Source organism: Ammodytes marinus, assembly GCF_949987685.1.
Source record: "Ammodytes marinus genome assembly, chromosome: 4".
NCBI lineage: Eukaryota > Metazoa > Chordata > Actinopteri > Uranoscopiformes > Ammodytidae > Ammodytes > Ammodytes marinus.
In genome coordinates, this window is record NC_137233.1 from 4,858,760 (window position 1) to 4,878,812 (window position 20,053).

The 20,053-nt window shown below is 39.1% G+C and overlaps 2 protein-coding genes across 2 annotated transcripts; both read left to right on the forward strand.

The window, feature by feature from the left end:
- Nucleotides 1-154: 154 nt before the first annotated feature.
- Nucleotides 155-2,694, forward strand: LOC307249234 (ciliary microtubule inner protein 1-like; the record flags this gene model as incomplete). The annotated part of the gene is made up of 4 exons (XM_080025877.1): nt 155-213; nt 1,174-1,255; nt 2,108-2,185; nt 2,539-2,694. 4 exons carry the CDS (start codon nt 155-157, stop codon nt 2,692-2,694), a joined length of 375 nt encoding a protein of 124 aa, XP_079882003.1.
- A 1,934-nt stretch (nt 2,695-4,628) lies between these two features.
- Nucleotides 4,629-17,192, forward strand: chmp4ba (charged multivesicular body protein 4Ba). Its single transcript, XM_080026167.1, has 5 exons — nt 4,629-4,979; nt 12,631-12,808; nt 13,540-13,654; nt 15,686-15,815; nt 16,183-17,192. The coding sequence occupies exons 1-5, from the start codon at nt 4,796-4,798 to the stop codon at nt 16,245-16,247; spliced, it is 672 nt and encodes a 223-aa protein (XP_079882293.1). The 5' UTR covers nt 4,629-4,795; the 3' UTR covers nt 16,248-17,192.
- Nucleotides 17,193-20,053: the final 2,861 nt, after the last annotated feature.

A 20,053-nucleotide genomic window follows, 5' to 3' on the forward strand; every position in this document is an offset into this window, starting at 1 on the left:
ACACACACTGACACACACGCACTGAGACTAACACACACACACACTGAGACACACACACACACTGACACAAACACACACACACACACTGAGACAAACACACACACACACACACACAAACACAAACACACACACAAACGGTCAGGAGTCAGGACAGATGGCGGATTCACAGAGAATATCTGAACCCAGGAACTCTGTGCATCAAGACGAAATCTGGTAAATCTGATACTATTTTAAAATGCTGTTCATATTTAATGCTTTATTTTGATCAATATTTTTGGGGGGAGGGTAAAGCTTTTGGAAAGATGTTCTTAGTGTCGGTTATCGGCTTGTTGACTGGCTGTTGAAAATGACTAAGTTGGTCATCCTTTTCTTGTTTCAGAATATATAGGCCTGAGATGTTCAATAGGTTTAGTTTAGTTTAGTTTAGTTTGTGCAGATAAACATGATTAAAATTGCAAAAAGATGCACATAGACATACATAAATGCACGGGTGGGACAAAAGAAACCCCAAAGGGCTTATAAAGGATGCCCACCTAGGCCCATACCTTTATTTGTGATTGAAGACTGCAGGGCTACACACCCATGCAGTATTCCTGTGTGCTTGCTGTGAATTATTTATATTATAACTAATGTTTTATTATTGCTGTTGGTATTTTTATTGTTAATATTCAATATTTACCGAATATGACGTTACATCATATAACATTTAGCATATTGTTTTTTTTAAAAATAAATAAATGTTTGTTGTCATGGTTGCAGTTATTTGAACAGTAACAATATATTAAAGGAGACTCTTTCTAAGGGAAAAATAAATAATTCTAAAAAAAAAATTCAGCTATGATGCACTAAATTAAATGTACTAGGAAATAAAACCCCAAATTCTACACACTGCAGGTTTAAATAACCTGGATATCAGCAATCAAGGTAAAACATATAAGCATACTGCTAGCTCCCATAACTTTTGTTCTACTGTTTGGAGTCAGTGATAGAAAAGCAATCAGGAAATGGTACAAGCATTGGTTTTTACCTGCCTTTGTGTGTGTGTGTGTGTGTGTGTGTGTGTGTGTGTGTGTGTGTGTGTGTGTGTGTGTGTGTGTGTGTGTGTGTGTGTGTGTGTGTGTGTGTGTGTGTGCGTGTGTGTGTGTGTGTGTGTGCGTGTGTGTGTGTGTGTAGGAGAGCGCATGTAAAATCGGAGAAGCATTCAACTGACGCCTGGCCCAACAGGTGGGGCTTCCTGGTGGAGGCCTACAAGGAGGTACACACACACACACACACACACACACACACACACACACACGCACACACACACACACACACACACACACACACACACACACACACACACTTGACTGCATTCCTATGGTTAAAAGCTTGTAGAACACTGTCACACACTGCCCTCTACTGTTGATAAAGTAACACAACAAGTTAGTTATGTGGACAAGATTAAATACAGCTCTGGAAAAAATTAAGAGGCCGCTCCAAATGTTCAGTGTCTCTTGTTTTACTCTTTAGGGTCATATGTTTGAGTAGAATGAACATTTTAATTTTATACTATAAACTACTGACAACATTTCTACCAAATTCACAAAGCAAATATTGTCATTAAGAGCATGTTCAATAAGTAATGTAGAGATGAAGATTGAAGAAAAATCCAGACTGGTCTCTTAATTTTTTCCGGGGCTGTATATCCCTAAATCAATGACCAGAGAGCAGAACCTCCCATCTGAAAAATTGATTTTTTTGAGCAAACAAAAATACACAATAAAATCCATTGTTTTTGGACTATACTACTTTATTGTAGGTTTCTCCACACTTTTTCCTGCATCATTTTTGCAGATAGGAGCTTTAGCACTTCTATCGATATGTAATCTGACAGTCCAAATGTGATCACATGTTAGTAGTGGGCATCAAACAAGCACACAACTTTTTTTTTCTTCACATAATCTATTTATTGAATATATACTTATTTCATGTGATCTTATTTTATCCATTTTTACTTATTGGGTCAGAAATGAATGTATTTTTTTATCTCTATGTATATCTGGATATCATATTGCATAAATTGACTCTAAAGTTGACTTGACTTTTTCATTTACGTCCATTTCAGTACGGGAGAGAAAATGTGAAGCTAAGGGAAGAGTTGAAAGTGGAGCGACCTAAGACACCTGAACCAAAAGACATCAACGTACGTATCTGTCTGTCTGTCTGTCTGTCTGTCTGTCTGTCGGTCGGTCGGTCGATCGATCTATCTATCTATCTATCTATCTATCTATCTATCTATCTATCTATCTATCTATCTATCTATCTATCTATCTATCTATCTATCTATCTATCTATCTATCTATCTATCTATCTATCTATCTATCTATCGATCTATCTATTGATCGGTCCGTCCGTCCGTCCGTACACCTTTGTCTGTCTGTCTGTCTGTCTGTCTGTCTGTCTGTCTGTCTGTCTGTCTGTCCATCCATCTAAAGCCGTCTATCTATCTAGGCCTAACTAACTAATTAAAAATAAAACCTTGTATCGTCCCTCCAGGTTGGCCCCTCCCCTCCGCTCCCTAAGACGTCCCAGGCCGTGATTGGTTGGCGCTCCAGTCGCCCAGATCTTCAGCTGGAGAAGCATGGAGTGGTGCACCATGGGAGGTGTAGTTTTCTGAGGGAGCTCGGCTGGCCGCTCGGCTCCTGTGGCTAACTGGGAGCTACTGTACTGTACTGTACTGGATTGTGTAATAAATTTGTAGGAAAAACTGAAGTCTTTTGACTGTGTAGATTATTTGAAGTGATTGACGGGATGTAGCAGTAGATGTATATTTATTATACAGCCGGGGGAAAAATAAGAGACCACTCCAAATGTTCAGTGTCTCTTGTTTTACTCTATATGTTTGAGTAAAATTACCATTTTTATTTTATAATACAAACTACTGACAACATTTCTACCAAATTCACCATACAAATATTGTCATTTAGAGCATTTTCAATAAGTAATGTAGAGATAAAGATTTAAAGGTGCAGTGTGTAATATGACATCATCAAGAAAGTTCTACAAAGTTCTAGAATGCAACACTCCCTGGGTAACCCCAACCCTTTCAAATAATAACAGAAGCTACAGTGGCCTTCAAGGACAAGAACAATTCTAAATTTTAAACAATGCACCTGATGACATTCCAACTATGACACTTTCAAGATGGTGGCACTAGGCCTTGGTCCAAAATATGCAGAAATATGGACATATATGAGACCCTTTCTAAGGGAAAAAAAAATAATACAATTCTTTTTTTTTTAGCTATTATGCACTAAATTAAATGTACCTATGGATATTATAATTACTTTCTACGAAATCTGCTAGGAAATAAAACCCACAATTCTACACACTGCAGGTTTAAGAAAAATCCAGACTGGTCTCTTGATTTTTTCCAGGGCTGTATAGATTTATATTTTAATGCTGCAACAAAGATGGGAATGAAATCTATCTATGAGTCCATGAATCAACCATAAGGTTACATAGTTAGGAGTTTACAAAGTGTCAACTGTAATTTGTCCGGCATCATTCCAGTACATCATTGGATCACATGGGGATGTATCACCTACAATTTTAACCAGGAACTGTTGAAATTATTTCCAGAAACCATTTAGTTTTAGGCAGTTCCATATCGATTTGTGGCCACAACATAAATCAGTGAAATCCCTAAAACATGTTTTAACATTGTTTATTGTTTTCACTAAAAATATAGCAATTCTAACAGTTTTGAGAGTATAATGTTATTGTCAAAGTCAAAAGTCAAAGTCAAATGTATTTCTATAGCACATTTAAAAACAACATCAGTTGACCAAAGTGCTGAACAAGACACAATACAAAACAACATATAAGATCCATGAGGGAAATAAAGGGAGGAGTGCCAAAGTCTCAAAAAGTCTTCAGCAACGTTTTAAACTGGTCAACTTGACAGGTATCCAGGTCATTGGGATACAATTGTAAAATAGTTTGACTTGCACTGGGTTTGACCTTGTCCTGAGTCTGTGTATGTGCTACAGATATAGTAGACGGTTGAGGTAAAATGAGGTCTGAATAGTTGGGATGTTATGACAGAGCAAGGTTGCCTGTAATGGAAAAGTTGAGATGGTAAGAAGGAAGGAATGAAGAATGTGTATAGAACAGATGAAGAATGCTGTAAGTAAAAACATCTTCACACACACTCTCTCTCTCCCTCTCTCTCTCTCTCACTCACTCTCTGTCTCTCTCTGTCGCTCTCTTTCTCTCATTCTCTCTCTCACTCATTCTCTCTCTCACACTCTCTCACACTCACTCATTCTCTCTCTCTCTCTCTATTTATATATATATATATGGTTTATCAACAAAACATAGGCTATTAGACTGTGATATATGTTAAATATCCCGCTATCTCAATGAAACAACTAAAATTCACTTTTTACCATGTGAAAAAACAGAAAACTTATATATTTTTAAAATGTCATGTCTGTTTAAACTTCATGGCTTATAAAACCCTATAATCATGTTCGCTGAAGTCATTTGTGAAATCCCCACAGCATGAGTCACGTCATTACGTCATGACATCACGAGGCTTTGCGTGTCTGGAATAGCGGAAGTAGAGACAAAAACAACAACAGCAGCAGTAAGCAATCTTCCGGCTCGGTGACGATAGTGGTCGCGAGGAACACACTCACACAGAGACCAGGAAATATTAAAACACATAATAGGCTACCTGTTGGGGGTTTTAAAAGTATTTTGTACACGGTTAATCCATTACCTTATAGTTTAACGTTTAATAAACAAAATGTCGATGTTTGGTAAGTGGTTTGGCAGCGGGGGGAAGAGTGGGAAAGCGCCGACACCCCAAGAGGCTGTACAGAAACTCCGAGAGACCGAGGAGATGTTGGCGAAAAAACAGGATTTTTTAGAGAAGAAAATTGACCAAGAATTAATGACGGCGAAGAAGAACGGCACGAAAAACAAGCGAGGTAAGAACAGGGCGACTGGAATTTGTAGTTTTAAAGGGACTGGTAGTTTGTTACGAGTTTACAGAGCCTAGGCTGTGTATTAACACTTGATTAATTTAAAAAAATATAACTTAAGACGATAGATTTGAAAGTACGGAAGCCCTGAACGGACATGGAATTATACTTTTTGTTTTCCTTGATACCCCTTTCAAAGGAGTGGTAGTTAATTCGGTTAGTAAGTTAGTTTGTGAGTGAGTTAGCCGCTTAGCTCGCAGGCTAACGTGGGACAGGGAAGAGAAAGTTGGCAGGTGACACCTTAACACAACTCTGTCACCACGAGACTCCATTTTACACGTCCCTTTAAAAAGTTATTTAAAGGACAGTGGCGCCGCAGTGTTAGTCCTTATACTATAGCATGAAACAACCATAGCCTATATAAACAATGTTATTAAACTAAAGACCGACATACGTGATATTTTGATAGGTTTGTAAGTGTCAATCAAAGCTGTAAACAGGGTTGACAGATCCTTAAAATGTATTAATAAAGTTAATCTAAAAATAAGGCTTCGCGTCCTGTGGTATATAATGTCTTTAAAAGTATTCAAGACATTGAAAAAGTTAATCTCACATTTTGCCTTAAAGGTGCTCCGAGGAACTGTCAGTTTGGGTTAATTCTTGCGCCCCCTTTGGACAAAAGCAGCTGTTGTTTATTTTGTTTAACCTTTATTTATAAAGTTATTTATGAAACAGCTTTTAACTGTAGTGACCACTTTGCATTAAATTGTTATGAATTAGGTTAGTGTAAGGGTTGGGGTTAGGAATTTAGTTTTGATGGATAAGGTTAGGGTAAGGGTCTAGGAATTGATTATGTCAATGGATGTCCTCACAAGTGAAGCCGTACAGACGTGTGTGCGAGTGTGTCTGTGTGCACTCGTGCGTGCATTTAATAGTTAAATACATGTAAATGGTGGCGCACACACAGTGTTATTAGTACTAATGCTCACATGAGTATAGCAAACAATGTTATTTAACTAAAGGCTTAACACACACACTTTACTGATTAGTTTATAAGTTGTCAATCAAGTAGTTAAATGTGGTGCCTGCATGTCCTTAAAAAGTCTTTATCATTTATTCATTTAAAATTCGGGTTAAACTGTCTTTAGATAATATTTGAAAAGTCTTACGAATGGTTACAGAGGCAAGAGGAGTAGGAGTTGGATTTAATACATGTTGTTCATGTGTGTAATTAATTATTTACTCTATAGAAAGTCGAAATGATGACGTTATGTAGCTTATCTGCTGCTAGCTGATAGCCATCAGGGAGAGGCCTGGTCAAGTTTGTGAATTATGAAAATCTACAACAGGTTTTGATGATTGTGTCTCTGAAAGCCTCTAAGAATATAGATTCAATTATTATGTCGATTTGGTTTCTGACAAAGTGGAAAAAGAACATTTTTATTTATACTGTATAGCACTTTTTTTTTCAAACAGACCCTTCAAAGTGCGTTAATAATAATAATAATGGATTGGATTTATATAGCGCTTTTCAAGGCACTCAAAGACGCTTTACAGGGTGCCAGGTTCCATTCATTCACACACAGTCATACTGGTGGTGGCAAACTACCATAGTAGCCACAGCTGTTTACATTAAAATTACAAAACGTATTACAATATAAAACAGTGAAGATGCAGGTACTGTAATGCAGGTGACAGAAACATTATATCATCAGGTTAAGCCCCTTACTTTACCTCTAACTTATTCTTACTATACGACTTGTTTATTCTTACTTTTATTTACTTTTATACTTTTTTCTTGTTATAATGCTATCCTATTTTAAATTGTTTTTATTGAAGAAGCTGATTTAGGGAGAAATTTGCACAATAATCCCAATGCACCTTTACTGTCTTGTACCTGTGCAAAGGCAATAAACATATTCTATTCAATTCTATTCAATTCCCTGATCTGAAAATGTGCCATGGTAACAGTAGTTTAGCCAAACTGATTTGCATATACATTTGCAAAGATCTATTTCCAGCTTTGAAAACAGGTTTATAGGCAAAATTTGACGTCATAAAACAGACTGACTGTCCAGAAAAATATTGCACTTAAAACTAAGTAATAATATGGTTTTAAACTTCGACTAGGGACATGAAAACCTGCATAAAATTCTTCCTAAGATGCTGCAAGCTTCCTTCCTAGTCTTCCATTTATATTTGATTATATCCCTACAGTTGTTTATGGTGAGATTCTAGATTGCAACGCTCCCTTGCTAACGCCTCCCTTTGGGAGAATTTACAGAAGCTACGGTGGCCTTCAAGGACAAGAAGCTATAGTTACTAAAGATGGCATCATCCACCACTGCCTCAAGTCTTTCCACAATATCAAGTGATGAGGTGAAGATGTATTTAGTAATTTATTCTATAGTACTTCTTCTTCTTGGTCTTCCAACAGGTGCATTTCCCCAGGACGCCCACTATATATAAATACGCATAAGGCTGTTAAGTTTGTCCCTTCTGTGCTACTGTAGAAACAGCTGGGAAGGGTACCAATAAACGAGCGAAGCTGCACCTATTTGCAAACAGAAGGGCAGTAGTCCTGACGCTGCTTTCATTTTGATGAGCCAATTTAAAATGTGTTTTTGTTTTTAGAAAAATCTTGTTCTTGTTTAGTTAGGAACCGGTTCCAAATCAGATATGATACTCAGTACAAACAGTTGTTAACCCTGTGGAGCTCTGGCCAGAAATACAGTATGCACGTGTTGGAACTGGCCCCTTTTTAAAACCATGAACAAGATAATCAGGAAGACGGTACATGGATGGTGATCACATATTAACAAAATATGTGAAAAGACTGCAGGGTAGATTGTTAGTTAAAGGTGGAGTCAGTGATTCTGGGGAACGCTTTGTTGACAAAATCACTTTTTGTATATCAATGAGTATATCTCCTCATTATCTGCTACACGCTACTACCACAACCTATGCTGTGTATTAACACTGGAATGTTTTTCAGCGCACAGTCACACACACAGTACAGTGAGTCAGGTAGCGGATTGTGAGAAAATATACACTTATTTTTAATTTGTAATTTTTTTTTTGCATAATCCATGTGACATATGAAGTAATTTTACTATTATTCAGCTCAAAATAGTTGTATTTCAGAATTGTTATTGTATTCCTTTGATATTTTACGCACAATAACTGAGGCAAGACATGATACGACCATAGAGGCATAGACTGTATGGATATATAGCACGCCTTCTATTACATAATGCCAGATTGCCTGCTTCTGTGGTTGCTAGGATATCAGTGATACAACCACTAGTCTCTAGGGGAAAAAACAAAAAACCAAACGTCACGGAACATGGCATGCACTGTGACCATCATCACTATATGAACACACTCGCAACCGGTTTTAAAAGTCCTTTCTAGCATTGTATGTTACACCGCTGGCTTATCACTGAAACCTGATTGACAACATACTTCATTTAATCACTCTGGCAGGTGGGTAAACAGTGATACACACAGTTCATACAGGTGAAACTCATATTATTAGAATATCATGGACAATGAATTGGAATTGAGGCAAGAATTCATGCAAAACAGGCCCAAACCAAGCACTGAGTACATATGCATGATCATACTTTATAGAGGGCCGACATTTCTGTATTTAAATTTAAAATCCCTTTTTCTATTGATTTCATGTAATATTAATTTTCACCTGTATATTCATCATAAACAATATAGTCCAGTTGCCTTGAAATCCATACCCTGATGTCTTGAACGATAGAGGGTCTGGCCACGATCAATAGTAATTCCCAACTCAAGGGGCGGCTCCTACTCGTGCATTTCAAATGCCACTGACTGCACGCAATTTTGCATAATAGTTGACCTTTGCTACACTTGTCCTCATTTCTGTTGTCTGACAAAGCTGGTGTTGTAAAAAGGTCCTTTGGTTTTGTTTAACATTTAACACTAGGATTTTATTCTCCAAAGTTATTAAAGACCTACTTCACCAGTGGGAATATGACTGTGTATTGAACTCTTGAGATCCTATGTAGTATAAATGTGCAAAGATTTTAGAAATCGGTTCATCCTAGCCTGAGAAAAGGCAGAAAGAGTGTTTTATGGTCTCACTGTCTAACCCTACATTTATACTACATAGGATCTCAGAGTTCAACACAACTTCATATTCCCACCGGTGAAGTAGGTCTTTAAGTTGAAACCACATAGTAATAACTGCATCATGATGAGAAAATGTTTACAGACAACCCATCACGAAAAAAAAACTCTTTACTATTTCTATTCATACCAGAAAAGCGAGTTAACAGATTATTTCTCCAAAGTGTCTGTAACAATGGAATGGATACCACCAGCTCCGACGTTGACCCATGTATCTTACATTTCAGTCAAGTAGACGCGCCGCCAACGCAAAATACAAAATGGACTATACATACATTAGACTTTACTCGTATAGGGACAGCTACTGCTTTACAAGGTGCTCCGAGAAACTTTCATTTTGTGTTCATTCTAGCGCCCGCTTTAGACCAAAGCGGTAGTGTTTTTTTACTACGCCAGCTGTTGTTCCTGGGTGAGCGTATACCCCATGACAAAGGCATTAAGAAAAACTATATTAAAATAGCATTCTTTCCACTGATGGTCTCGTTTGCTGTTACATGTAATTTATGATCATCAGAGGAAAAATGAGACTGTTTCAGAAATATTTCAAAGTTCCTCGTAGCTCCTTTTAAAATTACAGGTTGAGGTTGTGAAACTCAGGACAAAAGAAACACACACACACACACACACACACACACACACACACACACACACACACACACACACACACACACACACACACACACACACACACACACACGTGATCAGGACAACAGAAACAACAACAGTTCACAGTAAGGACAGAATGGGCATTTGTAATTCTCTGGGGTCGGTCTGGATGCAGTTTAGCAACCGACATGATCTGATAATAATTTGTTCGATGTTTGTTAACGATGTTATGAATCCAGGAATAGAGAGAAGTGCTGATCTAATCTCATTAAACTGGAGCTGTCAGCTGCTTCTAGGGTGTCTGTCTGTCTGTCTGTGCGTATTAATACACAGCCTAGACTCTGTAAACAGGCATGTTGCTAACTACAGTGGGCCTGCTTTTTTAACATACCCTTTGTGTACATAAATTTACAGAGCCTAGGCTGGGATCAGTACAGACAGGTAGCAGATCATGAGGAAATATTCACTACATTTAACAAAACTGTATTTTGACAACAAGCGTTCTCCAGAATCACCGACTACATCTTTTAATGTTTGTACCAAATTTTGTGGCAATTAATCCCATAGTTGTTCAGACATTTTGCATTTTGCTGAAATCCACGACTGTCATCTTCACCATAGTCAATAGAATTCATGATTAAGGAACTATGAATATACAGCTTCGGAGAAAATTAAGAGACCACTTCAATTGTTCAGTGTCTCTCGTTTTACTCTTTAGAGGCATATGTTTGAGTAAAATGAACATTTTGGTTTTATAATATAAACTACTGACAACATTTCTACCAAATTCACTATACAAATATTTGTCATTTAGAGCATTTTTAGAGCATGTAGAGATGAAGATTCAAGAAAAATCCAGACTGGTTTCTTATTTTTTTCCAGAGCTGTATATTCCAAATACCAAATTTCATTGCGATATTTTTTGTCATTAACACTTTTGAATTTACTGTATTGTTTTGCATCACGTGACAGACACACAGGGAAGCTGGAGGAAAGCGAATATTACTCCTTGTAGCTGAGTATGTTCAGTGTACAAAACAAAACCCTGACATATTTCCCAGTAGCTGTCACTCTAGTCTGTGTTGAAGTGTATCAATCAGATAACAGCAGAATGTGTTCTAGTCCAGTTATTTTGTGAGAAAATAGGGGTGGACCTCTCAAAAGTTGCAACAAAAACTATTGTGAATGTCGATAGTTAGCCTGCTATCGGTGTGTGAATGGTAACGTGGGAAAGGAAAACAGGTCTCCCTTGCAAAAGAGTCTTCGGTCTCAATGGGATTTACCTGTATAAATAAAGGTTAAAAAAAAAAAAAAAAAAAAACTTTTTTGTCTCATGAATTTGTAATTAATAACATACTAAAAGTCTTAAGGAATCCATGTGGTGGAAAGTTATTTTCTAAGGTGTTTCTTAAGAATCTGAGGGACCAACTTAAAATGAATAAATAAAACACACAACGTAAAAACGGTTGTTGCAATAAGCTACAGCTTCAACCTACACCTTTTCGATCGATACTATTGATTAATCAAGATGACAACTTGTTTTTTTTTTTTTTTGCGTTTTTTTACTTATGTATGCAATGTTGTGAATCTATGTTTGATCGAAATAAACTGAACTGAACTTAACCATAACTTTATACCAATTTTCGGTTTCCTAAAATCAGGTTTCATTCATTGTTGAGGTGATATGTGCCAAATTGTTAACGGTTTCAGAAAAGCGTGAAACATGGTACATTGAATCCACTGATCCTTCCACATTGTCACATTGTTTCAGTTCCTATTTACTCCTCAAGAGGGCGACAGCCAGTCAAGAGTAATTTACTACTGAGCGTTAATCCTAATCCTAATTTATGTTTGCCTGATCCTCCTTCTAAAATCAACATTATGTAACTGATTTAAAGATACTTCTCTTGACTTTTAAATGAATCTGTAATCCACTCACACACACACACACACACACACACACACACACACACTCACTCACTCACTCACTCACTCACTCACTCACTCACTCACTCACTCACTCACTCACTCACTCACTCACTCACTCACTCACTCACTCACTCACTCACTCACTCACTCACTCACTCACTCACTCACTCACTCACTCACTCACTCACTCACTCACTCACTCACTCACTCTCACACACACACACACACACACACACACACTCAAAGTATGACGTTTAAGTCAGCAGTTCTGAGCTTTTCTCTGTGCTCTAGTTCAGTGTGTTCACACAGATACTGCAATGACACAGAACTGAAACTATTAGTGAATTATTTCCCTCAACAGAGAAATAGGGATTTTTCCCTGACTCTGCAGAATACTGTGTCTGCGTGCAGAGATTTTGGCTCAGACAGGATTTGATCAGATTAACAGAGTCCTGCTTCTGTAGGACAAACACTTTAATTCAACATTCAAACTATAGGGATAACAATGCACTGCAATATCACCTACACAATGCTTCATGGAATACTTCACCAATACGGAACCGGCGTTCTATCATTATAAAATCACTATTATAATATGATGAATGAGGTTTTTCTTCCCTCAGTCTTCCCTTTGCCCAGCTGTCCTGTTTAATCCTAACCCTACATTTTTACCATGTGTGATGTCACACATGGTAAAATGTAGGGTTAGACAGTGAATTAAATTCAATAAGCTTTATTGGCATGACTTTTGTGGTATACAGTGTTGCCAAAGCGTTACAATGTTACAAATAATACAAATAATACCAAAAGAGAACATTCAGAACAGTATGTACATATCACATGACATACAGATGTCTATAATGATATATAAAATGATATGGACAAGAATAATAAATTATTTACTCTCTCTCTCTCTGTCTCTCTGTCTCTCTCTCTCTCTCTCTCTCTCTCTCTCCAGCGGCGCTTCAGGCCTTGAAGAGGAAAAAGCGTTACGAGCAACAGCTGAACCAGATCGACGGCACGCTGTCGACCATCGAGTTCCAGCGGGAGGCGCTAGAGAACGCCAACACCAACACGGAGGTTCTGAAGAACATGGGCTACGCCGCCAAGGCCATGAAGGCTGCGCACGAAAACATGTAAGAGATACACTTTAAAAAAACATGTGATAGTAGGCTATACTTTTTCATCTGCGCTGAGGTTATCTTGGGTTAGTTTTGTCTGTTTGTGTCTTTATTCGTCTTGTTTTTTTATTACACCAACAAATTCCAAGACATGCATCACAATTGGGGCGGCAGTGGCGAAGTGGGTAGGGAGTTCGCCTCTGGTGTGCAGGGTCGGAGGTTCGATCCCCCGTCTCCCCGCCACATGTCGAAGTGTCCCTGGGCAATACACTGAACCCCGAATTGCTCCCGATAGTTAGCTTAGTTACCCTGCGTGGTAGCTGCTGCTATTGGTGTATGAATGTGTGTGTGACTGGGTGAATGTGTACAAAAACAATGTAAAGCGCTTTGGGTCTGTGATAAACGGAGATATAGCGCTATACAAGTCCATTTACCATTTACCAATTCAGGGCTAACCGCTAATCAGCAATCCAACATCCAGCAGAGATACAAATCAAATTGGGAAAAAAAAGTTATGTGACCCATTGTCTCAAAAATATGCAATACTTTTTGATACAACGCTTTATGCTCTGACTAAGTTTAAATTGAGACATGCTTGTATTTATTAAGCATTTATTTTAAAGTTGTCTCCCTCCCTCTCTCTCTCTCTCCCTTTCTCTCTCCCCCTCTCTCTCTCTCCCCCTCTCTCTCTCTCCCTCTCTCTCCCCCTCTCTCTCTCTCTCCCTCCCTCCTACTCTCTCTCTCAGGGACATAGACAAAGTGGACGACCTCATGGCAGAAATCAACGAACAACAGGAAGTGGCTCAAGAAATCTCAGACGTGATTTCCAGACCGATCGGATTCGGAGAAGAGTACGACGAGGTGAGAACTGAGACCACGATAGATAAATTATCACTTTCACCAAAGGCACAATATGTCTGTATTCCCTATTGTGGGGCGACTGTGGCTCAGGTGGTTGAGCGGGTCGGCCGATGATCAAAGGGTTGGAGGTTCGATCCCCGCCCTGCCACCTGTGTCATAGTTGTTGTGTCCTTGGGCAAGACACTTCACCCACCTTGCCTCGTGTGAATGTCGTAGTTAGCCTGCTATCGGTGTATGAATGTGTGTGTGAATGGTAACGTGTAACTGTGAACAGGTCTCCCTTGAAAAAGAGTCTCCGGACTCAATGGGATTTACCTGTATACCGTACTTTTCGGCCTACAAGCCGCGACTTTTTCCCCGTTTTTCGACCCTGTTATTACACAGCACAGTATATATTCTGTAGCTACTGGGGATGGGCGTTAGTAATCGAGTACTCGAGTACTCCTCGTTTCAAATGATCTCGATTGGTGGATGAGGAAAATCGTTTTTTGTTTTTTTTTGTGTTTGTAGCCTTTAGGCCGGCCGGCGGGCCGCCCCTATTTTAAAATGTTATATACGTGTACAAAACGGATATAAAGTTTAACAAAATTAAATATTTTGATCCAAGTTAAATAAACTAAGCGTTGTGTCAAACAGAAACCGCAAATAACTGCCACCTCCGTGCAGCGCAGCCAGTGTGTGGTCTCCACAGCACCGCGGAGCTGAATGCGGTGCTGGAAAACTTGGAAAGACACGTAAAGAAGCCAGGCTGACTTCGGGCACATTCGAGCAAACGACATTTAAGAAGCCTTTATTATGGAATATAGGATTGAGATTCAAAAGCCGACGGTGTAACGTTCCGTTAACGAGGAATTAGTCGCGGTAATTAGTCACGGACAGGAGTGAGCATTTGGATATACTAGCCTACTACTTCTACTGCTTTGGTGAGTTATTTAGCCTATCTATGTGTTTAAATTGTAGGACAATAATTTTATTGTATTTGCTGCCCTTCTTATTTTAAATGTCTATTTTGAATGTTAGCCAACTACAGCCCATGCTTTTTTTCTCTCTCTTTTTTCTCTCTCCACCGCAGACCTACTCGATCGGTTTAAATTGTGGCCCGCTTATTTAATTACTTTCAGTTAGGAAAATGTGTTTTAAACTTGTGGAAAATAAATCCTTAATATCATATGGCAACTGTGACTGTTTGACATAAGCATTGAGCGCTTTATTGCGGTCAACCGTTGTTCTGTAGACAGATGCGTTGCGTCCTAAAAATAGAAAAAAGTTTAACGAAGAATCGATTGATCCTCGAGGAATGCAAGCGATCACACGAGTAGCGAAAACACTCGTGCCCATCCCTAATAGCTACTATTGCACAAAATGGTAACACTTACGTACGTTATGCAAATATGCAACTTGTTTGTTGAAATGTGGGAGCTTCCTCAAGCAGCCATCTCTTTCCCGACAATCCCCTCTGTGCACGAACTCTTACATATGGTAATTAAACATTATAACACCTGCGGCTTATTGTCCAGTGCGGCATATAGTACGGAAAGTACGGTATATAAAGGTTGAAAAAAAAAAAAAAAAAATGCACTCTCCAGTTGTAGCTGCAATTGCAAAGGAATCAAATTGTGAACATTTTGAATAAGGATGAGAGAAATAGGCCATTCATTAAATCACTGATATGGATGTGTTTTAATTATGTATTAAACACTGCAATGTTTCAAACTGTCAGAAACTCTGTATTGGGGAAAAAAAATCTGATATTGATACACAGCCTAGGCTCTAGGCTGTAAACTGGTTGGGAAAGAAAGGGGTCCCGACGTAGCTGCAAACATAGCCACAAAAACTGATTTTGACATAAAGCATTCTACAGAATCGCCGACTCCACCTTTTTAAAATGTGTTTGTCTGTCTGTGGTTGTGTGTGTGTCTGTCTGTCTGTCTGTGGTTGTGTGTGTTTGTGTGTGTGTCTGTCTGTCTGTCTGTCTGTCTGTCTGTCTGTGGTTGTGTGTGTGTGTGTGTGTGTCTGTCTGTCTGTCTGCAGGATGAGCTCATGGCTGAGCTTGAGGAGTTGGAACAGGAGGAGTTGGACGCAAACCTTCTGGAGATCCAGGGAACGGAAGACGTTCCTCTACCCAGCGTCCCGTCGACATCACTGCCTTCCAAACCAGCAGGTAGAATATGTCACGTTGTATTTTCAATAACAGTTCTACTTCACTCACACAACAACACTGCACATTATTCTACACTGTACTGTACTTAGTGTACTGTTATGTAGAAGTGGAGATTTTTTGGTATGGAAAAAAAACGTTCAGATAATGGCCATTAAAGATAATTGTATAGGAAATGTAGGCTATACAAACGCATTTAGACAAGATCAATAAAGTGAACACATAAATGTACATTTTGGACCATTCCTTTATCCTAGTAAAGAAGACATGTTGTGGAAGCGAAATAGACAAAAATTCTCAAGAATAAACCCCAAAAAAACTATATTTTTTCTCCCCTAATTTCCATTTTTTTTTCTTCTTCTTTTTTTAGCCGCGAAGAAGCAGGAAGAGGACGAAGACGACATGGCGGATCTAGAGGCGTGGGCGGCTACCTAAAGCTAGCGTTCTGTGCTAGCTATTAGCCAGCGCCTTTTCTCTCCTGTCTTTGTCTGTACTACACCAGGCTCAATCCTATACAATCTGGACTTGAGACAGGGATTGTGGACTGCTACTCTGTCTTAAAGCCTTATTCAACCCAATATCTAACCACCATACAATACCCCAACCCCTAAAATATGCACTTGTATACACTGACTTTTAAAGGTGCTACGAGGAACTTTCAGTTTGTGTTAATTCTTGCACCCCCTATGGACAAAAGCGGTAGTGTTTTTTACTATGCCAGCTGTTGTTCCTGGGTGAGCGTATACCCATGACAAAGGCATTAAGAAAAACTATATTAAAATAGCTTTCTTTGCACTGATGGTTTAGTTTGCTGTTACGTGTAATTTATGACCATCATAGGAACATTTTACTGTTTCAGAAATATTTCAAAGTTCTCCGTAGCACCTTTAAAAAATGGAAATGAACCCAGGCTTCTTTCTTTTTCTTTTTCTTTTCTGATTTATGTTAACGTTGAAAAACCTTTTTGCTCCAGGTACACACTCCAAAAGAAGACAGAATTTATCAGTGGCACGGCTGAAACAAACTGTGCCCTAGAATAGCCTGTGGTTATGTATATATCAAAGGATATCTTTGTGAGGAAAAATAGTGCATTTGAATTTGCACTTAAAGTCAGGAGGAGGGTACTTGTGCATACTTCGAGTCGTGTGTGTGTGTGTGTGTGTGTGTGTGTGTGTGTGTGTGTGTGTGTGTGTGTGTGTGTGTGTGTGTGTGTGTGTGTGTGTGTGTGTGTGTGTGTGTGTGTGTGTGTGTGTGTGTGTGTGTGTGTGTGTGTGTGTGTGTGTGTGTGTGTGTGTGAGAACAGGACAAGGTTTTGTTTCTGGGAGGAATGTGAAGAATCAACAAATGTGTGTTCGAGAGAAAAAATGAAAAAAAACAAAACGCAGAAAGGCCACATGACATGAATCAGCCATTTTTGTTTTTCTGCTTCCTGCGTTGTCATGACGGCAACTCATCATCTACACACACACAGCGTCACTGCTACAATCTCAACAACAGTTAAATAAAGATACTTTATGAAAAATGTAGGACTTGCTCATTGAAATATCTCTGTCAAACTACAATACAATGACGTGGGGTGTATATATGCATAGGCTGGTATGATATTCTAATGGTGTGATAAACCAAAAAAAATATATATACCACAGTTTACGGTTTCACTCTATTGTAATTACAGCTGTTAAATGTGTTATATTCAAATGTCTGGGTACATTTATTTTTTATTTTTTTATTTTTTTTCGGTTGAACACAATTTTATGTTTATCTTTAAACAACATATAGAATTTGCAGGAATATTCTGAAAATTAAAACAATAAAAATATCACAGTGTACGCTTTCACCGTATTATAATTACAGCTGTCAAATGTGTTCATTTGAAATGTCTGGGTAAATTCTTCTGTTGAACACAATCTTTTTATTTTTAAACAACATATAGATATAGAATATGCAGGATTATTCTGAACATTAATACACTTGTATGTTAACATCCTGTCGGGAGGAGGGGGGGTAAAATAATAGCGGTTTTGGAACCTTGGTTGCGTTCCGAATCGCATACTCTTTCTTTTTTCTATTCTACATACTACATCCGACGATAAAAAGAATCTAGTTAGGATGCAGTAGGCATACTATTGGGACATACTTTTCTCTCTTATTTCATCATAACATTGCGCCTTGATCTTGCCTCTTGCTTTTATATCCGTCGCATCCCCGTTTGTTTTCATATGGAGGCTTCGTCGATGTTACGTCACTTCACGTGCGCACTGGATTGTGGGTCAGAATCGCCCAAATAGGATGCACTTTTCAACACTAACAATCTTGGCCGCATGAAGTAGGACATCCGGGTACTTCTAACCATCCTAAATCTGGCCACAAGAATCGGGACATCCTAAATCTTTTTTCTACCATACTATAGAGTAGAAAGTATGCGATTCGGAACGCAACCCTTGTCTTTTTCAAATATACCTTGAAAACGGTTATTGGCCCATCCATGCCTAATGTGGAGTAAGCTTGTAATAGGAGGATACAGGGTGTGAGTGTCTGTCAGCTATATGTCCGACTAAAGTGTACACATACACAACTCCCTGGTTACTCATTTGATACGTTGGTTGAACAGTTGCATTTTTAAAAAGTCAGTCCGAGCTACATCCAAAGACAATTCTCAAACCTGCAAAACTGGTGGGTAACTTACAGCAAGAAAGTCACCCATACATTCTTTAAACCCGACCGCATTCTGTGGACTAAATGCTCCTCTGTCTCCCCTAGAGACATGTTGTATAATCTCTTGTTTTCAGAAGAGACTTTGCCGGCTGTCGAGATGTTCTGCTGTGTGCTGTGTGAAAGACTGAGGGTTTAAGTTGAATGATTATCACAGTTTTATCCCAATAAAGGTCTGAATACCGATACCTGCTAATTTTGTAAATCATTGACACCAATGGCCGTATAACTCCACTTTACTTTAGAATAGACTAGGAAAGAGGGGCTGACCAGTAACCATGAGGTCTCTGGTTCCTCCCAGTAACCATGAGGTCTCTGGTTCCTCCTCCCAGTAACCATGAGGTCTCTGATTCCTCCCAGTAACCATGAGGTCTCTGGTACCTCCTCCCAGTAACCATGAGGTCTCTGGTTCCTCCTCCCAGTAACCATGAGGTCTCTGGTTCCTCCTCCCAGTAACCATGAGGTCTCTGGTTCCTCCTCCCAGTAACCATGAGGTCTCTGATTCCTCCCAGTAACCATGAGGTCTCTGGTACCTCCTCCCAGTAACCATGAGGTCTCTGGTTCCTCCTCCCAGTAACCATGAGGTCTCTGGTTGGATCCCCGGCACCGGACAGGAGGGTGTTAGTAGTAAAACTAGTGGTGGCTGCTATTACATATGGTGCCCCACCATCTATCTTTACCATTGTGTCCTTGAGCAAGACACTTAACCCCAAACTGCTCCAGGGGCGCTGTACTATGGCTGACCCTGCGCTCTGACCCCCTCTGACGTGTGGTAACTTGAGAGGGGAGATGCGGAAAGACAAATTTAAATGTGCCTCGTGTAAATTGACTAATAAAGAAAACTTAACTTACCTGTGACAGAGTAAATAAACTGAAGACTTGACTTGAAAGGAACAAAAAAAAGTAGTTACTAAGAATCCATGGGGCGCCCTTAGCTCAGTTGGTAGGGCGTCCCCCCCATGGGCCTCGGCCAGCAGCGGACCCGGGTTCGATTCCAGCCCGCGGTCGTTCTCTGCATGTCACTCCCCTCTCTGCCCCATTTCAACTCCGTCTCTACACTATCAATAAAGCATAAAAATGCCAAAAAAATATCTTAAAAAAAAAAAAAAGAGAATCCTGCTTACAAGGAAAAAGCCACTCCCCACGAGTAAAATATTTAAAAATGTTTTGTAAAATCTGAAAAAAATAACAGTAATCTGTTTAGGTGGAGTTGATTCTCAAACAGGGGCCAGACTTGAGACCCTGTTTGTGTGTGACAGTCTGCTATATGGTCCTGATCTCGACCAGCTCCTAAATTAGCTGTAGGATAGTGTTTCCACCAGTTTAGCCCTTTCAACCTGAGTCCCTTTGCTGCTGTAGGCTCATGGTATAGTATGGTCACTGCATTCCCAGAATCGTATTTGAATTTCACAACAAAATTAGCTTCTCAGAAATTGTATAATATGTCAGCTAATTGTGTGTGTGTGTGTGTGTGTGTGTGTGTGTGTGTGTGTGTGTGTGTACTATCATCTAATAATAGCAAGAGGCAC

Excerpts from the sequence above, each read along its gene's own strand:
- chmp4ba (XM_080026167.1), top strand. The coding sequence starts at position 4,796 with ATGTCGATGTTTGGTAAGTGGTTTGGCAGCGGGGGGAAGAGTGGGAAA. Across the intron at positions 4,980-12,630 it reads CGGCACGAAAAACAAGCGAG|CGGCGCTTCAGGCCTTGAAG; the intron begins GTAAGAACAGGG and ends CTCTCTCTCCAG. Across the intron at positions 13,655-15,685 it reads TCGGAGAAGAGTACGACGAG|GATGAGCTCATGGCTGAGCT; the intron begins GTGAGAACTGAG and ends GTCTGTCTGCAG.